The 25307-nt window shown below is 43.0% G+C and overlaps 1 protein-coding gene and 1 pseudogene across 2 annotated transcripts in view; both read right to left on the bottom strand.

Moving 5' to 3' along the window:
- Positions 1 to 25307, bottom strand: part of MID1 (midline 1) — a 262002-nt gene that overhangs the window by 78680 nt on the left and 158015 nt on the right. The window contains exons 1-2 of one of the 2 annotated variants that reach the window (XM_066619554.1): positions 24963 to 25141; positions 17303 to 18018 (exon numbers count right to left, since the gene is read on the bottom strand). In XM_066619554.1, the coding sequence (XP_066475651.1) occupies positions 17303 to 17962 (660 nt within the window). In that variant the 5' untranslated portion in view covers positions 17963 to 18018; positions 24963 to 25141. Of the gene's footprint in view, positions 1 to 17302; positions 18019 to 24962; positions 25142 to 25307 lie in introns of those variants that run through there. The other variant, XM_066619555.1, reaches the window with a different exon arrangement.
- On the bottom strand, positions 9502 to 9621 carry LOC136647278 (5S ribosomal RNA; annotated as a pseudogene).

The following is a 25307-nucleotide window of genomic DNA, read 5'->3' as shown; positions in this document are numbered from 1 at the left end:
ATCCAGACAACTACCAAGCAGCCCAGTCCTATGCTGCCCGGAGTGCAGGGCTGCTGTGGTGCCAAAAATGGCTGCCGCAGCATCCTAAGCACAAACCAGGCAGCACTGGCGGCACCTTGGGAGAAGGTGACTTTTGTCCCCTTCCCGCGCAATGGGGCTACTCGATTCTGTGGCAACCCTTGGGCCTGACACAGAGACTCTGGATGTGGTGGTGCTCAGCTCTGCTTGTTCCACCTACCTCCCGCCCCACCCCCAGCACGGCCCCTCCTTGCCTTGTCCTCGCCTCCTCCACCCCAGAACGCCTTCTCCCCACCTCACCCCACACATCCACTCACCTCTCCACCACCCGGCAGTCCTTGCGACCGCCAAGTGGCAGAGCACCAGTGAACCACCAGCGCTGAGCTGGCACTGGATTGGTGCTGAGGACCATGAATGTGCTTAATGGCACGTCTGCGACACTCACCGCCAGCGGAGTGCTGGCAGTACGAGGTCAGGATTGGGCTCTTAGTCAGCACTTTGCATTCAGCTACAGCCAAATCCTGTGTAGCTAAGGTGGCAAGGGCAAGATGGCAATAGGCCTCATCTACTGTTGTTTCCTGAGCTGCTATTTAGTGGCATTGAAAGATGCTTTTACATTCATTTGAATCTCTGAAATAATTTATACAGATGAGATACACTGTTTCTATTATTGATTTGTGATGCATTTTACTGCTGCATTATTTTAAATCAGCTGTTTGATAAGCCACTTTGATCCAAATCCTGTGGTCAGCAGCACGGCTCTGTGTTGCCGAACACAGTCGCAAACGTGCCGTAAGGCATGTTTGCGGGGCTCACCGCCGGACTCCTGCCAGCGCTGGGCTAGCACAGGGCGGTCGACCAGCTTCCGTCGCTCAGTGGTCTCCCAGACCGCCGAGCTGCAGAACGGGAGGTGGGGGCATGCACGGGGGCAGGGAGGAGGCATTCCAGGGAGGGGAGACCGACGGGACGGGAGGCGTGCCAGGGGGTGGGCAGGAGGAGGATCTGCGAAGCTCTGCTCCATAGGATTCAAGGCACTCGTATAGGGCTGCATGCCCTACACAAGCACCTTTACCTTACCACTGGTAAAAGGTCGGCGGTAAAGTGAGTAGCCCCATTGCGGGGCTGTTTACCTTACTCGGGGGAAGGGGACAAACGTCCCCTTCTCCCAAGGTGCCTCCCACGGTAGCGTGGGAGGCACTGGATTCAGCAGCAGCCCTCCTCAGTGCCACCAAGCCTGGGCGCCTTAGGCAGCTCAGGATTGGGCTGCCCAAGTTTTATGAAAAGCAAAGTGAAAATCTGCAAAATAATATTATATAGTCATTTCTGCAAAATTTGATATATGTGGATTCAGAACCCACGGATATAAACTTGCAGATTTTTGGGCCCACCTGGACCCTCCAAACAGGTGCCACAGATAACGAGGGCCCCATAATCACTCACATTCTCAGTTTGGGTATAATAAAGCATTTGCTGTCCAGATCAAGATCCCATATCCCCATATTTTTCAGACTGAAACTTGATTTAGAACTGTAAATTGAAATGCAAACCCAGTATTAATACTGCTTAACTATAAAGAATTGCAAACCCTTATTGTATCATTTCTTTATATGTTGTGATAAAACAAGCATCAAAAACTTAACCCAGCTTTGAGGAATTAGGCCATTAAACCACAGAGAGGCTCATATTAATAAGTACAGAAAGAACCACCTGAATAACCTTGCCATTCAAGTTTTCACACACTTGGTTTTGGTAACTGATGCGTTTCAGGTCAATGAAAAGCTGAAGACAAGAAGACAATGGCAGTCTGGATTGAAGCCACAGTGAACTTCAAAAATAATTGAACAGATAAATCATCAAAAGAGAACATTAGCCACAGTTCCTGCTACTGAATCTCCTTTTCTTCCTAACTTTGAAGAGCCTTCTGTTATATTAAACACTGTAAAATTGAATTAAGGGAATCTTACTGTTGACTGTGCTAATCTGTCCATTTTCTCTTGAATAATGTTCGGGTAAGTCAAAAAATGTACTACAGTACTTCATTTTCAATGTACGTCTAAGCATTTGCCCAATACTTATACAACACATCCTTTTCACGTCAGCTTTCTCTATACATGGAAAATGATATGCACAATGTAAGGAAAAACCTTTGAAAGTCAGTCCTTGTCAACAGAACCTCTGTAATACTATGATGTTAGCACTTATTAGATAGCACTTCCCAGCACGGCATGGGAAAAAATCACAGCTGAATAATAAAACATCTTTTTCTTGTTCTCCTCTACTGCTGAGGCCTAAAGCCTGAGATGTTACATCTGTTTTCAGAATAGCCATTAGCAATCAGCTCTGTCATGTTTGTGCAGGGACGCAAGCAGCTTAACAAATTCTGGGCAAATTTATTTCCAAGTATAATCAATCACTTGCTCTGTAGACTGCACAAAGAACTCCAAAGGCAACTGAACACCTCTGGAGAGAGATCTGACTGGAGAAAAATACTTAAGGGCCAGAACTAAAGCCCCCCTCTATCAATGCAACCATGCTAATGGCGAGTGTATTGCATTCAGCAGCAGGAAATCCAGTCTCCTCAAGGTAAAGGAGCTTTCCTTCCCTTACCTTGCATAGGACTGTAGTCTTAATGTAAGAAAGCTACACATTACCTCTCAGGTAGCTCCTTGAGAAAGATGATGGACTAGACCAGTGGTTCTCAAACTGTGGGTTGCAATCCAATTTTTGGTGAGTTGCGAAACAGACAAGCTGTTAGCTGACAAGGAAAATGTATTGAGTCCTCTGAAGACTGAAACAGAGCAGCACGTGCACATGTAGGCGCAAACAGGCAAATGTGACTCAGTACCTATTAAAGGCCTGGCAAAGGGAAACTTAAGGTCAACAGAATGATCCTGATCTGATGAATGCGGAGCTCAACAAACACTACAGAAGGCGGTCTCCCCACTATACTAAAAAAGGATAAAAATGGGCTAGAGTAGCAGTTAAAGTGAAACTTTTTTGTCTCAAAGTTAAGTGGGTCTTGATAGAGTGACGCTTTAAAAAGTGGGTCCCAGTGTTAAAAAGTAATGCCCTAGACATTAATTTCTGCCCCAATGCAAATTTCTCAGTTTGCCTCCTACTGAATGTACTGCAAATTTCTCAGTTTGCCTCCTACGGAATGTACCGATGTTTCTCAGCATAGGACCTTTAAAAAAAAAATAATCAAAATTAGCTCCTGAATGCTGCTACTGAAGAAACATCTAGAAATGAGGGGTGCAGCTGTGGAGGAGGGGGTAAATAGGGCGCTGAGATTTCTACAGTAGGAGCGGTGGTTCTTGAAACTGCTGTAGGCCCAACCTATGCATACTGTAAATAAGCAAATCAGTTTAAAAGGTCAGATGCTAGAATGCAGCTAAAGACATATATAGCATTCTGTAGTCTCCATTTTATTCATTGCATGATTTTCCCCATCTCTTGAGGGCATCTTAAATAATTTATTTTCTCTTGCTCAGTATGATTGAAATGTCGTCCTTTTGCACTTGTCTGCCCACTCCCTCTTTTCTCACATTTTAGGCGGTTACTGAATTTTTTAAATAAAAAATTAAAAGGATTACAGATAGCACTGTGAGGTGCCTCTAGATTCTGTTCCTTAGGTATAACCTGAGGGTTAGATCTACTGTTTTAATGAGAAAAATCAAAATAAAAATCATTTTAATTCTAAGTGTAGCAAAAATAAATTTTCCAGATGTATGAACTGAAGTCAGAACACAGCACACAATTTATGTGATAACTATATTAAAGGATGAAATATGGGTCAAATTTTTTAAACTTAAGACCGGCTGTTAGGGCAGAGAGAAGTACAGAGCTTCTGCCAATTCACCTCTCTTTCTATCCATCACTTGGTAATACCCAGTATAATACAATGCAGGATGATCATGAGACGTCATCCAATTGCATGCTTCTCTGTCCCCAGCCTCCCAATATCAGCTGTCAACAGTATGGGCAGGCAAATCTACAGCAAGATGACTTCATGTCATGGTTTGCATTTCAGTTGACATTACCAGGAAGAATGGAGAGGGACAGAACCATAGCAGCTCCATGCCTTTTGAAATGGTGGCCCTAGGTTCCTCCACAAATACTTTGGGATCAAAGCTGAAAGATGCATCTCTAGATGGCTTTACAGGTGAGGTGCAATTTCAGACACAAGTCCTGATTCCCTGCTTCATGAATCTAAACAAAATCTGCCCCAAATATTAGTGAATAACTGAATTCGACAACCCGCAGCACCCCTCTTTCAAATTTTACCAGTTTCTCACTGGTAAAAGGATGGCATTAAACTTCTTACTGTGGCAAGGACTGCAGCAACAGGACATAGGAAGTAGTCTAGTTCCTTGAGTCTAGATCAGTGGTTCCTAAAGTCCTACTCAGACATTGGGACCGCTGTGAGTACTTGCAGGCACAATGTGTTAGCAGCCTGGTGGCCACAGCAATTGCAGCACTGCGAGCACCCTTGGACATCCCCTTGTAGCTGAGGCTGTCCTGCAGCCTTCCAGGGGGCCCTGGAGGCTTATAGCAGTCTCCATGACCCTCCACACGGCTGCAACAAGCTCTATTCTGATCTCAGAGCTCACTTTGCACAAACTGGAACACTGGTCTAGACCAGGGGTGCCCAAACCCCGGCCCTGGGGCCACTTGTGGCCTTCGAGGACTCCCAATCTGGCCCTCAGGAAGCTCCCAGTGTCCAATGAGCCTCTGGCCCTCTGGAGACCTGCTGGAGCCCGTGCTGGCCTGATGCAACTGCTCTCAGCATGACGGCCAACTGTTTGACCTGTCGCGTGAACTGTGGGATAAGGGCTCCCTCCACTGCTTGCTGTTTCACATCTGTGATGCAGCAGTGGCAGCAAAGGCTGGCCTTGCTTTGTGCAAGGCCTTTAATAGGCCATGAGCTATTGCAAGACCTTCATTCATTCATGTAAGTTCCATCTCCAATGTATTCGTTTATGTAAATTTATTATGTAAATTAATTTTTTTCCCCTGGCCCCCAACACAGTGTCAGAGAGATACTGTGGCCCTCCTGCCCAAAAGTTTGGACACCCCTGGTCTAGACCAATAACTGAAAATCACCCACTTGCATGGATTGCACATGTATATTGTACCCATAACTAGTATATATCAGTCTGACTCCGCAATGGAACTTGCCACTCTTTCTGAAATCAGCCTTCCAAACATTAATCTGATAAGGACTGTGCATTATATACATAGGGTTATAGCAAGAAAGACAACTATAGGACCACGTACCCAATCTATAAACAAAGTAAATGTTTCTGCTACCCAAGTATGCATATCACTCAAATCACTATATTTCTGCTGTCTTCCTAATAGTCAGTTCTAGACTGTAAGCTTCTAAACAAGGACCTAGTCTTTTGTTTCCAAAACTTCAAGCCCTATGGACAATGGTGACACTACATAAACAACAATACTTCACTGGGGATTTCAGCATGCTGGCTTGGAGGAAACAGGCTAATTTTTTTCGACTTTCCTTGAGCAGCAGGGCAACCCAGAGTTTGTAGCCCCGCTGAGAAAGCAGATGACTCATTACCACAAATGGTAAAATGCTTCCTCTCTGCCAGGTCACAGTGCAGGTAATCACTACAGAATAATTTATTAAGCCCTATTCACTCAAACTGTCTAGTATGTTAAACCAATTCATGTTCTTCTGAAGTTTTGTTTTCTTAAGGCCTCCCCTTCCATCAAAGCACCAATGTGCTGACATGCTAAATGGGTTGTAGGAAAAAAGTCACTTGGGATCTACCTGCTGATTGTCTTAATGTTCCAAGTTTAAGCTAAGATCATAATGAGCAGCTGCAATGCACTCCACAAATTTGAATGGAAGTTACTTGCAGGCAACTGTGGGCTGGAGTGTGGACAGTAGTGGTCTCATCTAGCAATTCTGCTATTATTATAATTAGGTCTTATCCGATGATCCGTCAAAGTATACCTATATTTTAAGACTGAAAGGCTACATATGCTGGATAGACAAATAGTTTTGCAGAGGGGAAGAAACTGCATATCTCCCCCCCCCCCTTTTTTAAAGCAGGCTGTATTCTTCATTGCTAAAACAAGGAGACTTAGGGCCAAATCCTGAGCTTCCTCAGCACTGGCAGTTCTAGTGCTAGGTGCCATAAACATGCCATAAAGCCCAAATGTAGCACCTGGGGAGTAGAGAGTACTAGTACTGAGCCTATGCCAGTCAGAAGGAGAACGCGCTGCCACCGAAGATAAATGAGATCGCTGGGTGGCAGTGTGGCCTCTGGGCAGGGGAAGGCTGAATGAGGGAAGGGCGGGTGGAGGAACTGGGGTGGGACAGGGTGGGACCAGTGGAGCTCTGACACTTGAAGGCCTGATGTGAAGTCTTTCAAGTCTGTGCCGGCAAAATAGCTCCCCGTGGCTTCTCAGTGCCCACTTGATACAGTGGTAGCTGCTTTGGCACCACTGCTCCAGTGAGTGCTTAGGAAGCTCAGGATTGGGCTGTCTGGGCCCAATCCTATCCAAATGTTCTCCTACCTTGAAGAGGCTTCTGTAACGGTTCCTCTACCATATAATACAGTGCATGCACTTTTGGCATGACTGCATCAGTGCAGAGCAGTTGGATAGGACTGGGAACATAGTCTACATAGATCAACAAAAATTAAAGGATGAGAATGTAATTTTCCTGGTTTAGCAACCGTTTGTAAAGTGCAGTCCTGCGCTTTATATTTCTGCAGGGAGTGTTGAGCCGCTCAAGATTTTTTTCTCCAATCTACAAAATGGCATAAGCTCAATACGCATGCTACTAAGGAAGCTTATCTCAGTTAGATTTTCTCAGAGAAATGGTATTGTGTTTTGATACAGAGAAAATGTGACTAACAGAATTGCTGCAGAAGAAGATCCTTGAGAAATGGCATCTGGATCACCCACGATGACTCAGTTACCATTGTGCATTCATCACTGTAAAATTGATAAGTTTAAAAAACCTTACTTTAGAAATAATTTGCAGCTCTCCAAGTACCACAGACACAGATGTCTTGAAAGATATTTGCATCTTTCCAGCAATTTACATTTGGACCACGTTGTTGTTGTTACAAATCTCTCTTTAAACAGTATGACTTGGGAAACGACAGGTCCATGAGAGAGAAATGCAACAACTCTCCTACTTTAATGACATTCAGGGTTCAAGTTCAACCTTATACTTGTGTCTAATGTTGTCCAGCTGAAACTTACAGATCTGAACCAATAAGAAAGAAGGCACAAACTGGCATCCATTTCAGACTGGCTTTCCCCACATCACACTGCCTGCTCATGTTACAGTACAGCAACATTCATTCCGCCACATGGGAATGAGAGCAGCTTCGCAAATTTCAGTGGTACCACACTAACTTGCATCTCCTTGGAAGGCAGCCAGAAGAGCTGTTTTGAATTAGTGAGCACTAAATATAGCACATAATTACAGCATACAACATATTTTATTTATCTAAGCCATTCATAACCTGCTTTTAAAACTAATTTTCCAAAGCAACATGCGTTTTAAAAATGAATGAAATGCAATCTAAAAATCAATTAAAGCGCTAAAAATAAATGTACAGGAGCTCCAAGAATCATTAGAACACAGTAAAAAAAAAAAAGCAGACTATCATAAGATGCTTGCCAGAATACACACATTTTAAAACACCACCTAAAACTGAAAGGGTGGAGTCTTCACAAGGCACTAACTGGCATTCCACAGACCCAGAGCCTCTACTGAAAAAAATCTTGTTCTGGTACCCACACATCAGTTGCAAATGATGGGCCAGAAAGCACGACACTGAAGCTGATCTTAAAACCCGGAGGTTCATATGGATAAAAAGTCAAGTATCAGCATAAAACTTTAAGTCACTTGGGACCAGGTTAAAAAGTTAGTATGCAAAACAAAGAGGAAAGTATCACAAACCAAAAACAGTAACAGAATTCAACAGATGCAGGAGACACATTTATTGTGAAAAATATGTCCTAAATATCAGTCCTAGTAGAAGACATCAAGAAAAGTATTAGGCACATTACTGATTTTTCTTAGTAAGTTTGTCCCCTGAATCCATTAGACTCTGTTATTTATTCTTTAAAGGTTATTACTAGCCATATAGCCCAAGTCCAGAAATGAAGTGGTAACCATAACTAACGTATGGTAAGGTGTAATATGACCTGTCTGAGTGCCTTACTCCTACCAGCATCCTGGTGCCACATTTTGTACCACCTGTAGTGTCTGAACCATCCTTGATATATTTGCTATATACCAGTGTCATTTCTGTCTCACTAAAGTGTTCTTTCTTATTTTAAAAAAATCCTTTCAATAGACTCCTTAGTGTGTAAACCGGTACATCACAATAAATTTTGATGACCAATTCTGAAGATGCCAGTAATTATCTGAAGTCAAAAAAAGTTTTGTACCTCTGTTAAATACATATTATTCACATCTGATGTTATATGTATATACATCTAGAATCTGCAACACATATACGACTTAATTAAATCTGACCTATTACAGTAAATAACTGTATAATTTACATAGAAAATGTTAAGTCCTGCTTAATGAGCACAAAGGCACATTTGAAGGGCTGGTCCTCTTCTACTGAGAATGGGGAGAACAACTACTCCTATTCATCCCATCATAGCAGCTTTTCTACAGGCAGTTTGCTGCTGTCTCCCTTGTACCTCTTTAAATTGTGACTCTTTGGCAACAGAGAACCATTGTTTCCACTTCTTTTGCTGCATACGCCGGTTTGTGAACTTCTCTTGTAGAATACAACACCACACATGAAGATATAAAGCCCACTGGTTTATTACATGTCCTTGTCCTATATATAGTTACATATATTATTTTTATCTATTTATATATTCATATATATTTAAAGGCAATCTTACATGAAGAAAGGCCTATGATTACCTAGACTATAGACCTGCTCTCAAAACCACAGCGGAACTAGTAAGTGCTGAAATGGTTCAGCTTTAGAACTTTCCTGGATTGCACATCTAATTGCCAAAGGTGAAAATGTTCTAGCCCTTTAGTACTCATTTCTAGATCTTTACAATGGCTATTACATTCACTGTTCAACCCAGCATAGCATGTTCACCTCAGCTAGACAAGTGTACCAGTATTCTTAATTAAATGGTTTCATTTTTACCACAAAAGGAGTTAGATTGTAATGCCATCTTTTGTCCTCTGGTTAATGAAGGGTGAAATATTGTTTAAATAATTAGCAACACTGCTGGGACAGGATGCAAGTAATTAGCATAGCTTGACACCCGAAGCTACTTGTCAAAAACCACAAGTTAGGGATGTGGGAGATGTAGTTTTTATCATCATTTTTGTCAGAAAACACACTGTATAAATTTTTCTTTAAACCATTGGCAATGTTATTACGATTCCAGAAATTCAATGAATAAGTAGGTCTGGTTGGTTGGCAACCTTCAGTCTCAAAAGACTATGGTATAAGCCTATAGCACCTGGTATTCCCACGCGGTCTCCCATCCAAGTACTAACCAGGCCTGACCCTGCTTAGCTTCCCAGATCAGACGAGATTGGGCATGTGCAGGGTAACAGTTGCTGCAAGTCTGTCTACACTACGGAGTATTGTGTAATACTTTTTCCACTGGTTGTTACAACACTAACACTTGTTTTTTTCTTAAGTAATAATTTTAAGCATAACAAAACATTACAGCCAACACATACCAACATACGATGGAAAGTAACTTATAGGAAGGCTAAAAATATATTTCACTACACAAGTCACTGCAATATACCATGAATAATGCAAAAATACACACAAACATGATACAATTTCCTTGCATTTATTTCAACCACTTATCAAAGGTCATTTGGTTCATACAATCATGCTTTACTCAAGCATGGTTTTAATAAAGGTGGACCAGTGAAAACTGCAGGTTGTTGGAGGTTCAAGGACAAAAAGTTCTTCACTAGGCCCCATGGCCTATTAGGTCCCTGAGCACTCAACGATCATCTCTGTCAAGGGATTCTCCCAACACCCCTGCCATACAATGGGAGCATGCTTCAGAAGTACTGCAATTATGCAGCAGCCTCTGGTGGATGTTCCCACTTGCAGACGGAGTGTCAGGCACAGTGACAGCATCAATCTCTTGGGCAACTTGTACCACTGCTGGTGCAGGTACTGGGAGACAGCACCAGTCTAACAGTGTCAACACTGATGGCTGCGCCTAGTATGGTTTACCTCTGGCACCACGTCTAAGATGGGACTTTCAAACTTCTAATTCTTTATTACTACTACTACTACCCCTCCTCTTAGAAGTCTGTACCACTGAGATCCACTTCATATGAGATAATATGTAGGAGAAGTGTGCATACTGTCATCTAAGCTATACAGCTAAACAGCTGGATTCAGAACACACAAGTGGGGCAACTGCGTAAGGGCCCAATCCTACACACCGGCACTGAGCTCCAGTGCCAGCACTGGGTGTCACCTGGAGACGCTGCCAGCACTTGGACAGCACCAGTCTGTGCTGAATCTCAGCACCATGTAGAGGGCCTGCCAACACTCCAGCTGCACCAGTCTGCAGTTAGTAGTTTTGGGATGAGGGGAGGCAGGGAGTGGGCAGAGCAGGGCAAGGAAGGGCGAGGTGGGAGAAGGGACAGGCGGACCCATGCTCCGCTATATCCTATCCTTCATGTTGGGCTGAAAAGCCCAAAACAGAGCTGCGTCGGCAAAAAAACTGGCACAAACTAGAGCAGACCCATTGTGACTGCTGCACCCTTACTTCCTGTAATGTCCATAGCGGGCAAAGACCCAGCCCCCTGGTGTGCTACTGAATGCAGAGGGCTTACCCTGTTGATGATGGGCGGTCGGCGAAGAGAAGGATGGGAGACAGACACAGTCACTTTGCACAGGCCGTTTACTTGAGTCAGATGTTTAACGTTCATGGGACCTGTTACATCACAGGCCCTTTAGGCTTATATAGAGTAGTGCCGTTGGCACACATTACAGTCATCCCCCAACCCTTCTTGACCCCTCGTGTTGCCAGGCAGAGCTCCCCGGCTGGTGCCTGGTGCCCCGGGATATGGGTTCCCCAGAGGTTTGTTGCCTGCAGCACTGCTGTTTGGGGTCAGCGCCGATGTCCTCAGGAGGGCCCCAGGTACCTCAGTGTTTGGACCTTGATCAGCTGGCCAGCGTTGGGGAGAGTTGGCTGAGAGTCCTCGGGCCTGTGGCCTTGCTTCTCCTGAGGTCACCCCAGGAAGCCAGGCGGGTCCTGGTCCTGGGGGGTCCCAGTCCCAGCTCGTTCTCTCAAGGACTGGAGCAGTGAAGTTCCCTTTCAGGTCATGGACTGGCAGAATAAGGCCCTGGTTGCTACCCCCTCTGACCTTCCCTCCAGCACTGCTGCTGCCGCTGCCTGGGAAGAAGTGACCTCCCCCTAGGCTGCCCAGGCTGCTTATGAAGCCTGTGTCTGGCTTAGCCAGCCCCAGGGCTGTTTGATGCTCCCAGGAGGCCCTGGGAAATGCCTTGACTGGGGGCCCAGTCCTGGTAGTACTTGTGACTTAGCCATGAGGAGACCCCCTGCTCCTGAGGAGACCCTGGCCACCTGGGCTGGGCCCAGGTGACACTCCCCTTTCCCCAAGGAAACCTCTGGTGGCCTCAGTAGCCATTTTGGCAGCACTACACCCAGCAAAGCTGCCTGCTTCAGGACTGGACTGTATTTCATGCAGTTGTGAAATGTGGTGTGAGTGGGAATTTTGGCACAAATGACAGTGTGCGAGTTTTATTTTACATGAACTTGTACCTCATTTAGGAACAATGCTATACATGAAATGAATGTATCTTGCTTCAAAATCAGGTGTAGGATCCAGGTGGCGCTGTATTTCATTTGCAGAAAAAGTTTCTTATTAAGTTAAAGCTGTTTATGGTTTTCAAGTTTTAGTAGCACAATCAGCACAATTTGATTTATTTCTCCACAATCTGCAAGGCTCTTTTAGACATACCAAATTCATTTAGAGCCCAATCTGATCCAACTTTCCAGCACCAATGTAGCCACAGTGGAGCCCCAAAGGAACACATTCCCTTACCTTAAGAAGGCCTTTGTGATGCCTCCCTCAATACAAGATGCACAGTTCATTGGCATAGCTGTATTAGCACTGGAATGTTGGATAGGATTGAGCTCTTAAGAGTTTAACTGTAAGCAATGCTTTGCTGGCTGCATGGTCAGTTCAATTCTGACCTATCTGTTGGGAAGTTCTAATTTGTTTAGTGGAATGTTCGAGGTATGTATGCTCAAGGTTGCAATTTCAGATATCGACTATGTACAGAATCATTGATTGATAGAAATTTCTGCTGATTTTCACTGAACAGCATCTGAATGGTACATGACTTCTTTGACTTCCAAAGTATATGCATATATAGGTGTGCGCCGCTTAATGATGCAGATATGTTCTCTTGATCCCTGTTGTTATGTGACAGACACTAGCTGGTTGCACAGGCTACTGGAGATAGATTGTCTCTTCTTTGCATTGAGCCACTCTGTTGTGTAAACAGGCACTCTGCTGCAGGCTCTGGGAGACATGATTGCCTTATTAAAAGCATCTTTATTGTGCATGCTTGATCTCGTCTGATCTTGGAAGCTAAGTAGGGTCAGGCCTGGTTAGCACTTGGATGGGAGACTGCCTAGGAATACCAGGTGCTGTAGGCTTATACCATAGTCTTTCGAGACTGAAGATTGCCAACCAACCTTTATTGTGCTTTGACCACCATCATATATGTAATCCGTTGTTAAGTGAATGGTTGTTACGCAGCATGCACCTGTACTATTTTGAGCAGGAGTGTGCTCTTTGAAGAGAAAACAAAAGATCAATGTAATTTTATGACTCAATAGGTTTGTAATTAGGAACAAAGATCAACATGATTTTATGTCTCAATAGGTTTGTAATTAGAAACAATGTAAGAAACGAACAGGTTTGGTTCTAATGAGCCCTGAGCAGAAGGAGGCAATAGAGCTGTTCTGTGAACTTCTGTATAAGCAGAATACTCCTTGCAGTCATACAGTATATCGAGAGTTGCATTATAATTCAAGAAGCATGGTGAATGAGGAGTATGGTAAATATGGTATGTGGCAGGTTATACCATACACATTCTTTTGAACCATAAAGAAGTCTTTTAAAAAGCTTGTACAAGGACTGGCACAAGTGCACAAGAGACTGTGAAAATGGAAGAAATTTGCTGGATTTGGGGGTCACTTGTCTTATGAACACTTTCCAGCTAGGTTGGAAACAGTCCTCTTGTGAGTGTTGCTCTCAGAAGGATGCCTTTGGATCCAAATAAAGTGATCAAATGTTGATGGCCTGTTCGGGGCCAGCTTTAAGCCAACTGGACCAATAGCTCCCAATTGGGCACTGGGCCTAATGGAGCCCCACATTAGGCTAACCTACTCTAGTAATGTAAAATACACACAACACATTACCCCAAATACCTAACCCCACATGGCAGGTTTTATAGAAAACAGCAACAATTTTAATTTTCTTCTTTAGTCTTAGTTTATACGGTTTATCTTTTGAAAATGTTTTTACTGTACTTGAATTACATAATATGTTAATTATAAAATAGCATGAAAATTTATTTCTCTGAAAAGTTATAAAGACAAAAATAATAAACTTTTTTTTTTTTTAGGATTCGGTGGTTCCTGGAAATATGAGTAAAGGGCCCAATCCTATCCAGTGCTGGTGCAGCTGTGCCAATGGAGCCTGCCCTGCTTCCTGAGGTGGCGAGGCAGTCACAGAGGCCTCCTCAAGGTAAGGGGATGTTTGTTCCATTACCTTGGGGCGGCATTGTGGTTGCACCAGTGCTGGAAAGTTGGGTCTATTGGGCCCTAAGGGCACAATCCTATGCATGTCTACTCAGAAGTAAGTCCTAGTGTGTTCAATGTGGCTTACTCTCAGGAAAGTATGGTTAGGATCACAGTCTAAGGGCCTAAGCCTATCCAACTTTTCAGCCTTGATGCAGCTGTTCCAACAGGATGTGTGCTGCATCCTGTGATGGGGAGAGCAGTCACGGAAGCCTCCATGGAGTCACGTTTGTTCCCGTACCTTGGGGCTGCATTGCAGCTGCATCGGCACTGGAAAGTTGGGTAGGATTTGGCCCCAAGTCCACATTTTGATTGCTTTCAATTCTGCCATACAGATATAATGTCTATACATTTTATTATATATCTAAGATTCTACAGACCTTGACTGTGAACCTGGGGCCCCACAAAAAATGTTTCCAACTGGGCTCCGAGACTCCCAAGGCCAGCCCTGGTTCTACCAGTTATAGTTTGTGACCATATTTCAGGTTTTTAAATGCACACATATGGGTTAAAACAAACAAAACAATTTCTAATCCATTAAGAAACACATTGCGATGTTTAATTTCTAGATCAATCTCACTACCTTAGTTTTACTGAAGAAAGTTTTAAGGATTTACCAATTTTAAGTTTAAGAACCGAATTACGCTTTGCATTTTAACCATGGGTACTGAAGGTATCCAATTTGAAGTGACAAAATATATGTGGAGTGCCATCAACTCTACATGGTTTAAGTTTTCAGACTTCATTACTATTAACACAGAAGTGATAACGGGGAAATAATTGATCTTCTGCTTCTACCCCTAATCTAAGAGGCCAGGGTTGCAATACTAGCTTATCTGGGAGTAAATCCCTTTGAAATAAATGAGACTTACTTGTGAGTAGACATTCAAAGGATTGCATTGCTGGCCATTTAAAAGTGCATGTACTGTTCACAAATGACAGTGTTCTAGGTAGGATTTAGAAGCTGAACCTAAAAGCTTCCTATGAGGAAGGAAATTCTACTGAACTCAATGGGACTAACTTCCAAATAAAGGTGGTGAAGACTGGACAGGACAACCCACAAAGCACTGGTTATAGGCAAGACTTGAAATTACAGCAATTGCACATTAACAGTGTTTTCTGGAGTCCATAAGAACAACCCCGCTGGATAAAGCCATAGGCCCATCTAGTTCAGCTTTCTACATCTCATAGTGGCCCACCAAATGCCCCAGGGAGCACACAAGACAACAGGAGGTCTGCATCCTGGTGCCCTTCCTTGCATCTGGCATTCGGATGTAGCCCATTTCTAAAATCAGGAGGCTGCACATACACATCATGGCTTGTAACCCATGATGGACTTTTCCTCCAAAAAATTTTCCAATCCCCTTTTAAAGGCATCTAGACAAGATGCCATCACCACATCCTGTGGCAAAGAGTTCCACAGACTAACTACAGGCTGAGTAAAGAAATATTTTCTTTTATCTGGCCTAACTCTCCCAACACTGAATTTTAGTGGATGTCACCTGGTTGTGGTGTGAGAGGGAAAAGAGCATCTCTCTATCCACTCTATCCATCCCCTGTATAATTTTGTATGCCTCAATCATGTCCTCCCTCAGGCGCCTTTTTTCCAGACTGAAGAGCCCCAAACGCTGTAGCCTTTCCTCATAGGAAAGGTGCCGCAGCCCAGTAATCATTTAAGTTGCTCTCTTTTACACCTTTTCCATTTCCACAATGTTCTTTTTGAGATGGGGCAAGCAGAACTGGATGCAACACTCCAGGTGTGCCCTTACCATCAATTTGTACAACGGCATTATAATATTAGCCGGTATTAGCTAATTGTTGTTGGGTTGTTACCATACAGAGGTTTGTGACAGCTGAACACTGTAGCCCACAATCCAGAATTGTCCAAAGGGCACAAAGAGATCCAAGGGAATACAGGAGTGTTGAAGGTTATAACCAGGGCGGCTCTGAAGCTTCGAAATGAGACAGGAAGTTGTGCTTCTACACCAGTTACAGTGCCTTATGTTTTATTTAATTCGAATACTCTATCCCATCTTTCGATCCATAAAAGGATGCCCAGGGTGTCTAACACAACAACAACAAATAGATCACGACAAGATTTTTTTAAAAGTCAAAAAACAAAACCAAGCTAAGCCATGAAAACAGCACAATCCAAATAGTCTCACAAAACTAGCATCAAGCACCAGCATCAGTAAAAGAAAAAAGCAGTAAGCAAAAGGAATACCTCATTTGCCATCCACACTAGAACAGCAGTATCTTCTTAAACAGTGCTTGAAGATCATAGAACTACTCATAGGACTGCAATCTAAAGTGTGAAAAGTACTGTCTATTCTCTAAATGGCAGATACAGAAACATTCTAAAATACGCGAATGTATGAAAAATAACGACACAGTTCAGAAAATGGAGATATTAGAAAGTCAGCCTGCGTATGTTTTGTGAAACGTGTACTTTAAAAAAAAACAGTTTCCCCACCCAAGGAAGTTCTCATTAAAATCATATTATAGTATTATGTGGCATGATATATACAGTGCAACAGATTCTCCCCCCTGCCCTTTTTACCCTACAGAAGCAAGCTATATCTTTGTTTGCAACATCCTTGAAACAGTCTTGCTAAAACCACTAACAATATTAATAGAAACATTTTCTAAAGTGACATGTTTGAATAAATGGTATATTTAAATGTCCACAAAAACCCCATCACTTGTAAAATTATCAGCCTTTCTATTGGTTTGTGTTTTTTTGCCTTCAGTTCAGAGTCTGTCAGTTGTATCTTTCCATAAACAACTGGGCAGCAGTTCCCTAAGGGAATGAGGGAGGGGGATTCTGAGGAGCTTCTCCCCTCTCATTTCCCATGTCTGCTGGCTCTGCATCCAGCGTGGCTGCTAAAAGAACATGGACTCTCAGAAGTATGACACTGCTCTCCATTGCTTCTCTTTGAGATGGACTTGGTTCACTTTCAGCAAGGAATTTATTTAAGGAACCAACAGGATGCTATGGATGTTTTTGCAATGGAACTCAAAGATGCATTCTCAGTATGGATGCTCCATACTCAGTATGGAGTAAGAGTAAGAAGCCCATATTTTGAAATATTTTGCTTATTGTAAGTCATGCGTGCATGACTCAAAGCGTAGGGACTGTAGTATGAACTATTCATCCTATTTTCATCCTTGGTTGGACAAATACAAGCATCCTTTAAAGATCATACACATGAAAATATTTTCCATGTGCAGTAGAGATGAAGAGAAGAAAAACAATGGGATTAGAAATAGAAGCAATATTTTAAATGGGAACAGTGTTTTCAGGTGTGTACAAGAGAGTTCAGTACAAAAACTGTAGCAAGCACACTGTACCAATCACCAATAAATGAAGTAAAAGTGTATTTCACATCACACTTGTTTGTACAAAGAAGTAAAACTTGAAAAAAGAACTAACCTTTAATTTGTCATAGCGTTCACTTAAAGCTGCCACCTGGTGATCACGATGTCTCCCAACCAGTTTACACAAGGCACAGATTAACTGGTCATCAGTCACACAATACATGTTAACTTTCTCGTCCTCGTGCTCCAGACACATTAATCCTCTGATATGGGAGTCCGGAATAGGCTCGATTAAACGATGGCCAGTAAATGGCTTCTTGTTTGGGTGAGTTGCTTTTAAGCACTCCTCACAGTAGGATACCTCGCATGTTACACACGTCTTCACTGCCTCCTGAGCAGGATCTTGTTCACAGAACTGGCAGAGAACTTTTTCACTGGAGGACATACTGTTGCTATCAAAAGCCCGCTCTCGGCGAGTCTCACTAGGAGAATTGGGCCCGCTGACTGAAGCTTTCTGAAACCTGTCGATGATATTCTGCAGCGTGACGTTGCGCTTCAGTCCGTCTAGACCACGTTGATTGAGGGTGATGACATAACGGCAAGTAGGGCACTGGAAGGCGGTGATAGATTCCACTGATTCGTTGGTGGCACAGTGGGAGACCAAGATGCGATGTGCACAGTTGAAACAGAGACTGTGAGCACAAGGCAAGAGCAGCGGATCCTCAAACAGCTCCAGACAGATAGGGCAGGTCAGTTCCGACTCCAGTGTTTCCATCTTCAGGCGAAGCTTTCCTGTGTCGTCAGCGAAATCCAGGGAAGCTGACCAGCTATCTGAAAGCACAGTGTAAAATTTGATTAGGCGAGGAAGAGAAGAGGGGTCAGCCATGGGGGGTTGTCAACTTTCAGCACTTTCCTCGGTATTATCCACCTCTCCAGGTTGGAAGGCTACATAAAGGTTTGGAAACTGTCTGTGCACCAGCAATCAAGGTATTTAAAATTCCATTTTCCTTTTATGTTTCCTTCATTCTCAATTAAAAGAAAAACCATCTGTCTCCATTTTCACTCCCCACAAGAGGCCAAGTGCGCGAGCAGATGTTTGCAATGCTTTCGCATGATTCAGAACCAACATTACCGTTTTGAAATCAGCACATATACCCACTTGAACACATCACAATGCAATATGTTGCTCCTGCAACAGCTTCTTTCAGTTACATTATTGAATCATCTACCCCAAAAAAAGTCTTAATCCATTTTGACTTTTAAGAGCAGCAGTGGAAACAAGAAGAATTCCATTTTTTAGGCAGAACTTCAAACCTCCTTGTTATTTTTTTAATTAGTGCTATGTCGATTTGGAGGGGAGGAAGGGGTCCAAGCTTTGTTTACATCTACTTCGACACTCACCCACATGTGCATACACTCCACTGTATTCATATTTATCTATGGCTAAATGAACAGGAAATATAGAAAAAAACATACAAATAGTAAGAACAAATACAATAAGAAATCCCCAAGAAGTCATCTGCATTCTGGTGCACATAGTTATGTAGCTGTTTTACATTCATGGTAATCCATACCTTCAAAAATTACAAAGGGAAAAAAATATTTAGAAGAGGAAATGGCATATCAGCACTACTTCTCAAGAATTTCACGGGAGACACAGTGTTTGTTGAACAGAGACGGAACTAAACTACTTGCCTTTTGTTTTAACAGTATGGTGAATATGCCAGGAACCTCTGTTGCTTTAAGCCAAAAAAAGGTCAAAGGGTATTCTACTGTGCAAATATTCATTTTGGTAGCTTAGTAGGTTAGCCAAAATGCAGCAAGACTCGACAATGACTTTTCCCAGCATGGGATTCAAGAACATGCGGCATTACATCTTCCCCAGTCCACTCAGAAGAGATCAACCCTGAAAACGACCAAAACTTCATTTTGTTTCCTCTGTTGCTAATCAGGTTGCATGGAATGATTTTGAAAGAGTCGCCCTATGTGGCTCTCCTTGCCTAAGCTCTCGTCAAGACCCTATCTCTGCTCTAAGCAGACAGGTCAGTGGAGCAGAAGGAAAAGCTCTGCTTCACACTAACAGAGCTGTACCTCTTCACAGTACAATCTATTTAAGCTTTGTTGCTCATAACCAAGGACAGCTTCAGATGGCCCAGCTGCAGACTCTTTACACTGTAATGTCGTTGTTCCGTTGTGCGCCTCCCTCCTCTCCCCTCTTCCCCCCAAAATTCACACAGAAACCTTGGTTCATTAAGGGTGAAGGGAGCCTTATGCTCATTAGCAAGCTTGGGAACAAAATCTCTTTGAACCTTCTGCTTTTCCCCACAATTAAACCCAAGGATGCAGTTACAGTGATAGGAACGCTATGCATAACCTCAGTCCAAACCATAATAGCATAGAAAAGTTCAACAAATGGAGGCAAAGTTCAAGTCAACCTCAAATGCTTATTCATACTTGTTTTGTGGCAAGGGCAGAAAAGCTTTGGTCCCACGGGGGCTAGAACAATTTGCCATTTGCTCTCACACTTATTGGCCCCCAAACCTGAAGAAACTTTAAATGCAGCAGTGCAATCGTGAATCGGGTTTATTTGCTTTTTCGTCCTCTCTAGGGATCGCATTGGTACATCTGAACTTCATTTTGTCAAAATAATGACTCTCTGTGTGCGATAAACAACATTAAATGTTGCTTTGATACAAGCATTGCAAAACATCACTTTGCTCTCACATTTACTACAGAAGATGAAAGGAAGAACAGAGTTGCCTGTCATTTATTGTCTCTTGGAGAAGTTATGCTGAAAGTCAAAGCCAAATTATTTCAGCCTATCACACATAGGGTTGTTGGATCAAAATTTGAAAAAATTTTGATTCTTGGGATGTTGTATTTGAAATAAGTACAATTCATCATACTACAGGTGGAGATTGTTGATTTTTCACCCACGGATCTGGCTCAACGTGGGTTCCCTAAACCTCCAGGGACTTCCCCGGTACTCAGAATGCCTTATATGGCAAAAAAAGAGTCACATTCGGTTTCCTGAGGGCTTTTTTCACCTCTCCAGGCCATTCTGAAGCCAGCAAAGGCAGCACAGCTCTGGTTCCCTTTGGATGGAGAAAGGGCAGAAAATTGTGGATTTGATCATCCACAATTTTCAGTATCAGTGAGGAGTCTGAGAATGGGATAGAGGCCGCACCTCAAACTACAGTGTTCTTGAATAAGAAATTACGGTTTTAAAAAGAATTCTACATCACAGCTGAGCCAGTTTTACACATTATCTTTCAGCTTCTGAGTCATCTTCACAAAAGTACAGGACAGCACTTGTGTGGCATTGTGACATATATCCTAGCATGTTGGGCTTCATTCAGTGACAGGACTTCCAAAGCCGTTAAGGTAGTTCCACAGCACACAGAAATGTCATGTAATCTATGAGCTACTAGCTCAGAGCTCTCAGTTAAAAGAACTTTCAGGATCACATTTCAGAGATTCAGATGCCACAGAAAAGACCTGAGAGTATTGTATTTCAATACTATTGCAGTGGTTCTGTGGGTCTGGGCTCACCAGTGGGTCATGACTGAATTTTTGGTGGTTCACAAAACTGACAAGGCAGATTAGGCTAAGTGCATCAAGGGTTAAACAACCTGCTGCTAGGGGGAAGGGGAAGCACTTCTGCCCAATCACCATTATAGCCACACCCTTTGGCATTTATAAATCAGGAAGCAGTCTGTAAAAACTTTGAGAACTACTGAAATGAAGTATCAGGTTGTAGGCGTGTTGAGGGCTTCTATTGTTGTAAAAAGTGGTCCCAAATGCCTCAAACATAACATGAAAAATGGCTGTGATACTATCCAGTTCTACTGCATTTTGAATGCTACACTGAAAATTGATGCAGTTATTTCAGGCATAGTAGAAAGTGCTTCAAACCAAAGATTCACTCATTCTCGTAACATGTACTGTAGACATTGGCTACAGTTCCTTTACATTACACAGTCAATCTGGACTGCTCGATTAATGAACCTGTGAGATGCACATTTCTAAATATGTGCTTATTCGCACTGCATTTCTTAGATGTTAGCTTCAATCTCTTAGGTGTACACCTTCAAAAAGTTTAATGCATGCTTGTCATCAGCAAGTGAAGCCATGGGTGAGATGAAATGTTGAGTCGTTCTGCTTTCATGTACTTCAAGGAGTCTCAGAATGGGGAAGGGTTGATTTGCAGAAACATCAGAAACATTAGTTTCTGAGGCAATCAGTTCTGAGGTAATCAGAAACATAAATCTGAAATGGGCCAGGTGTTGGCATAGGTAACACGTGCAGCACAACCCCTATCTTGCACGGGAACGGGCAGGCCAGGAGGCCTGCACTGTATCCAGTACAAGATAGGGCACCAAAGTGGCTCAGCCCGGGGAAAGGGGAAACTCCCTTACCCTCAGGTAAGCCACTGCAGCCCCTATGGGTCTTCTCGGACATGCGCTACCTCAGGAGGTGGCGCAAGTCCAAGGAGAGCAGAGCAGCTTCAAGTCGCTGCTTGGGAACATAATCCAGCATAACAGCCGGATCCCAGCACTGCCTCCTGCTCCACACTTGTGCGCCCCCTGGACCACTCTCTACCCACCCTCCTCCGCCCCGTAACCCCTCACTTCTTCCCGCCTACCATAGAGCCTTATGACAGTTGAGTTCAGCAGACACAAGGCTCCATAGCAGAGTCGGCATAGAAACTGAATGCAGCCTCCTCAGTTTGGTGCACATCCTTGCACCAGCCCAGCTGACTCACGAGGAGGCACAAAGAGCTTTACATCACATTTGTGACCCTCCTGGGCCAGCGCAAGGGACTTGTGCCAGCCCAAGGGCGACTCAGGATTGCCTCCTTATTCTCCTCAGATAAGGGGAGCCTTTCAGGGGCAATCAAACATTCTTCATTATTTATCATATGGTGGACATGGGGACACCACATTTTATCCTCCCAGTATACAGTAGATAAGGTTGATAGTAAGTTATTTGTCTGAGACTTTGCAGGAGCTGACTCAATCTGGATCATCCCATACCAACACTATATCCATTACAGTAAACAGGCCCTCATTGAAGGTCAGTCTTAACAAAGCATAGCAGAACATTAACTTGAATATGAGGTGTGGTGAAATGATACAAATATTCTGCTAGTATAGGTAGGGCTGAAGTACAAGTCACCACTTAATGTTGCCAATATCACACACATGTAGATGATGATCTTGACAGACTGGCATTATATTGAACTCTGCTCTCTGTTGGTCCTTAGTCAGTGACCTGGCCAAGTCAGCCTCATAAGCCCAGGTCAAGTCTAAATAGCCTCCTCCAGAGACTGGCCTTTCCTGTTTTATCGTGCTCCATAAAGGCCCTTGCTGGCTGTAGGTGACCCCATTTTGTCAGCTGTACACAGCTTTCCAAATCTTCCCCCAGTGACTCCCTCCTTGTTTATTGCCCCAACCAGGAATCAAATCAATGCTAAAATGAAAAGACATTGAATGAAAAGATGTTTAGTGAGGGTGCCCTATACAAACTTTAAAACATCAGCAAGACCTCAGACTTATCAGAGATTCAATCAAAAGTGCTTTTGGTCAAAATGCATCATACTGCTACATACTGATCTATGAAAGCAATTCACATAGCGGACTGGAAGAAAAAAATAGTTCGACCATAAAATGAGGTCAACAGAGTAGATGAATGTAGAAATCATGGCCAGCCTCATGAAGAGCAAAACAACCCAGCCAACCTATGTGAATATTTAACATAAAAGTTATCCCCTACCTTTGGAAAGTTGATTCTTACATTGCCATGCCAAAAATAACATGGGATTTGGGTCTTTTTGCACAATGAATACATCTGGAACTTTCCAGTCCTGGAGTCTTGAATGTCACATCCATTTAAGTACATGTAATGTTAGCGTGTGTGAGAGAGAAAGGGTGCACATATGTGTGTACATGTTTTAAAGAGAAAAATGCTTGTCTGAGAGGAAGTCATTAGGACTGAAGTGGTAATGGACCTAAAGCCTTGGCTGACCCCATTTGGATGGCTGTAAAGTATGCACATTCAAACCACCTCTAATACTTGCAGTCTGCTTCTAATTTCCAGGAGAATAAAGGCTTCATGATTCCAGTACTTCCTAGCTAGCTCCACTTACCCTTCCTATTCCAGTTAAGACTGTAACCCAGAAACCATTAAGCCAGTTTTGGACAAGTTCTTTATGCTTAAGTAGTTTGGAAAATGCAAAGGGCTAACTGTCCCAAAATGTGAATGGGAACCAATAAACATTCTTCAGCAGAATAACCACCAGTAAAATTCAAAAGCTGAAGAATAGTAGTCACCAAAGTGAAACATTAAGTGCAATGGCTTTGGAAAATATGCAGTTAACTAAAAACTCTCAATAAAATGTAACAACTTGCCAGTTATACCATAAATCACAACATTCCCACCCAAAGCCAGTGAGCTGCGACTTCTAGCTGTTGGTTGCTCACAGACAAAATCCAGAGAATATCCCTGGGCAAACTTCCATCAGAAACTTTTCTGGAACATATTATTCTTAGTTCAGCTGCTATGCAATTCAACTGATCATCTGTGTGTGGAAGGGAGGGTGCTTCCATTGGAATCTTTGTCCTTAAAAGTCCAACTCTGAGGTAAAGGCATTCCAGTCTGGGAGGCAATGTCAGAATAAGTACTTGAGGAGTTCTTAAATACTTTGTGTTCCTGAGACATACAGAGTATAAATATATAAATCTCTGTATAAGTGTATAAATATACAGTATAAATCAGTGTTTCTCAACTAGTGGTACCGGTACCACCAGTGATACTTGAGGTGGTGTTTGGTGGTACTCGCAGGATCCCTTGACACCTGCCGCATGGCAGCAAGACCAGGAATGCAACACAACAAACAATGGTAGGAGGCTTGGCTCAGTAGTCAGAGCTCCAAAGCACACTGTTCCACATTCGAAGAAGCCCTCCCATCCACCCCGACCCTCTTACCGGTGTTGTGTTGCATTTGGCCTCCCAACCCAGAAGTAACTGGTGATGATGTCGTCACCAGTTATTTCCGGTGGTACTTCAAACAGGTGGACCATTTGAAGTGGTACAGCAAACGCTGAGAAATACTGGTATAAATCTCTGGTGGAGCAGAGATTGGAACCCAAATGATATACTATACAGCATATGCATTGCAATGGATTGGTTCTGCCTATACGAAAAAGCAACTAAAATACCACCTTACATGAGCAAGTCTGTGGATATGCTTTTGAACATATACCACATATCCAAAGAGCATGAAACAAAGCATTATGACAATGCTACAAAACATGCCAAGGTTCTATAGTCCAACAAAAGCTTGTCATAAGTTCCCCTCAGACCTTCATACATGTACCCTTGATGCATATGAGGATGTATGTGATTAAAGTGATAGGCAATGCAAAACAAAAGGTTAGCTGGTTCCTTCTTTGACACTTTTACTACTGAATGAGAACTAGATCTGGATTTAACAAAATACATATGTCTGATAAACTTTAAAAGAGTCTAGAAAAGCTATCACCAGGTGATGAAACAGAGGACTGCGCTCACAATTTACTAAGCATGGCCAACCAGTACTGCAAAACCATTCTGAACTATCTAAACCTTCTATTAAACAGGAACAATTTAGCTTTACAAAGAAATCATGCATTCAACTTACAATGTTGTTAAAGAATCAACACAGTACTGTCTATGACAAGACTTCATTTAAGATCTCTTCAAAGTCATGCGTACATACAAAGCAGCATACCCACCGATGGATTTCGGCCTAAATGTTTTTGCTGAAACATTGCTGTTAAAATGATTGCACCGATCCCCTTCAGAAGACTGTAAGACGCCAGTGAGGCCTAGGGTAACCTCTTACAGTTGCAGTAATCCTGGACCTTTAGAGCTGTGACTGTTTGTAACCCTGCAACAGTTGATACTGAAATACAACAGGAAAATCTGCTCTACAATTCCAGGAAAGCCAGCTCCACCTATTCATCTCCGTCAGAGTTTAAGGACTAAAAATTGCTTCAGCAACCCAGCTGCCTTTTGTCACCGACACTAAAGCAAACTATCTCCTTTCTCTTTCAGTATTCACCCTCTATTGAGTGAGA

The sequence above is a fragment of the Tiliqua scincoides genome, chromosome 3, assembly GCF_035046505.1.
Source record: "Tiliqua scincoides isolate rTilSci1 chromosome 3, rTilSci1.hap2, whole genome shotgun sequence".
Taxonomy (NCBI): Eukaryota; Metazoa; Chordata; class Lepidosauria; order Squamata; family Scincidae; genus Tiliqua; species Tiliqua scincoides.
The sequence above is the reverse complement of the archived record's forward strand: the minus strand, read 5'-3'. Positions and strand labels throughout refer to the sequence as shown.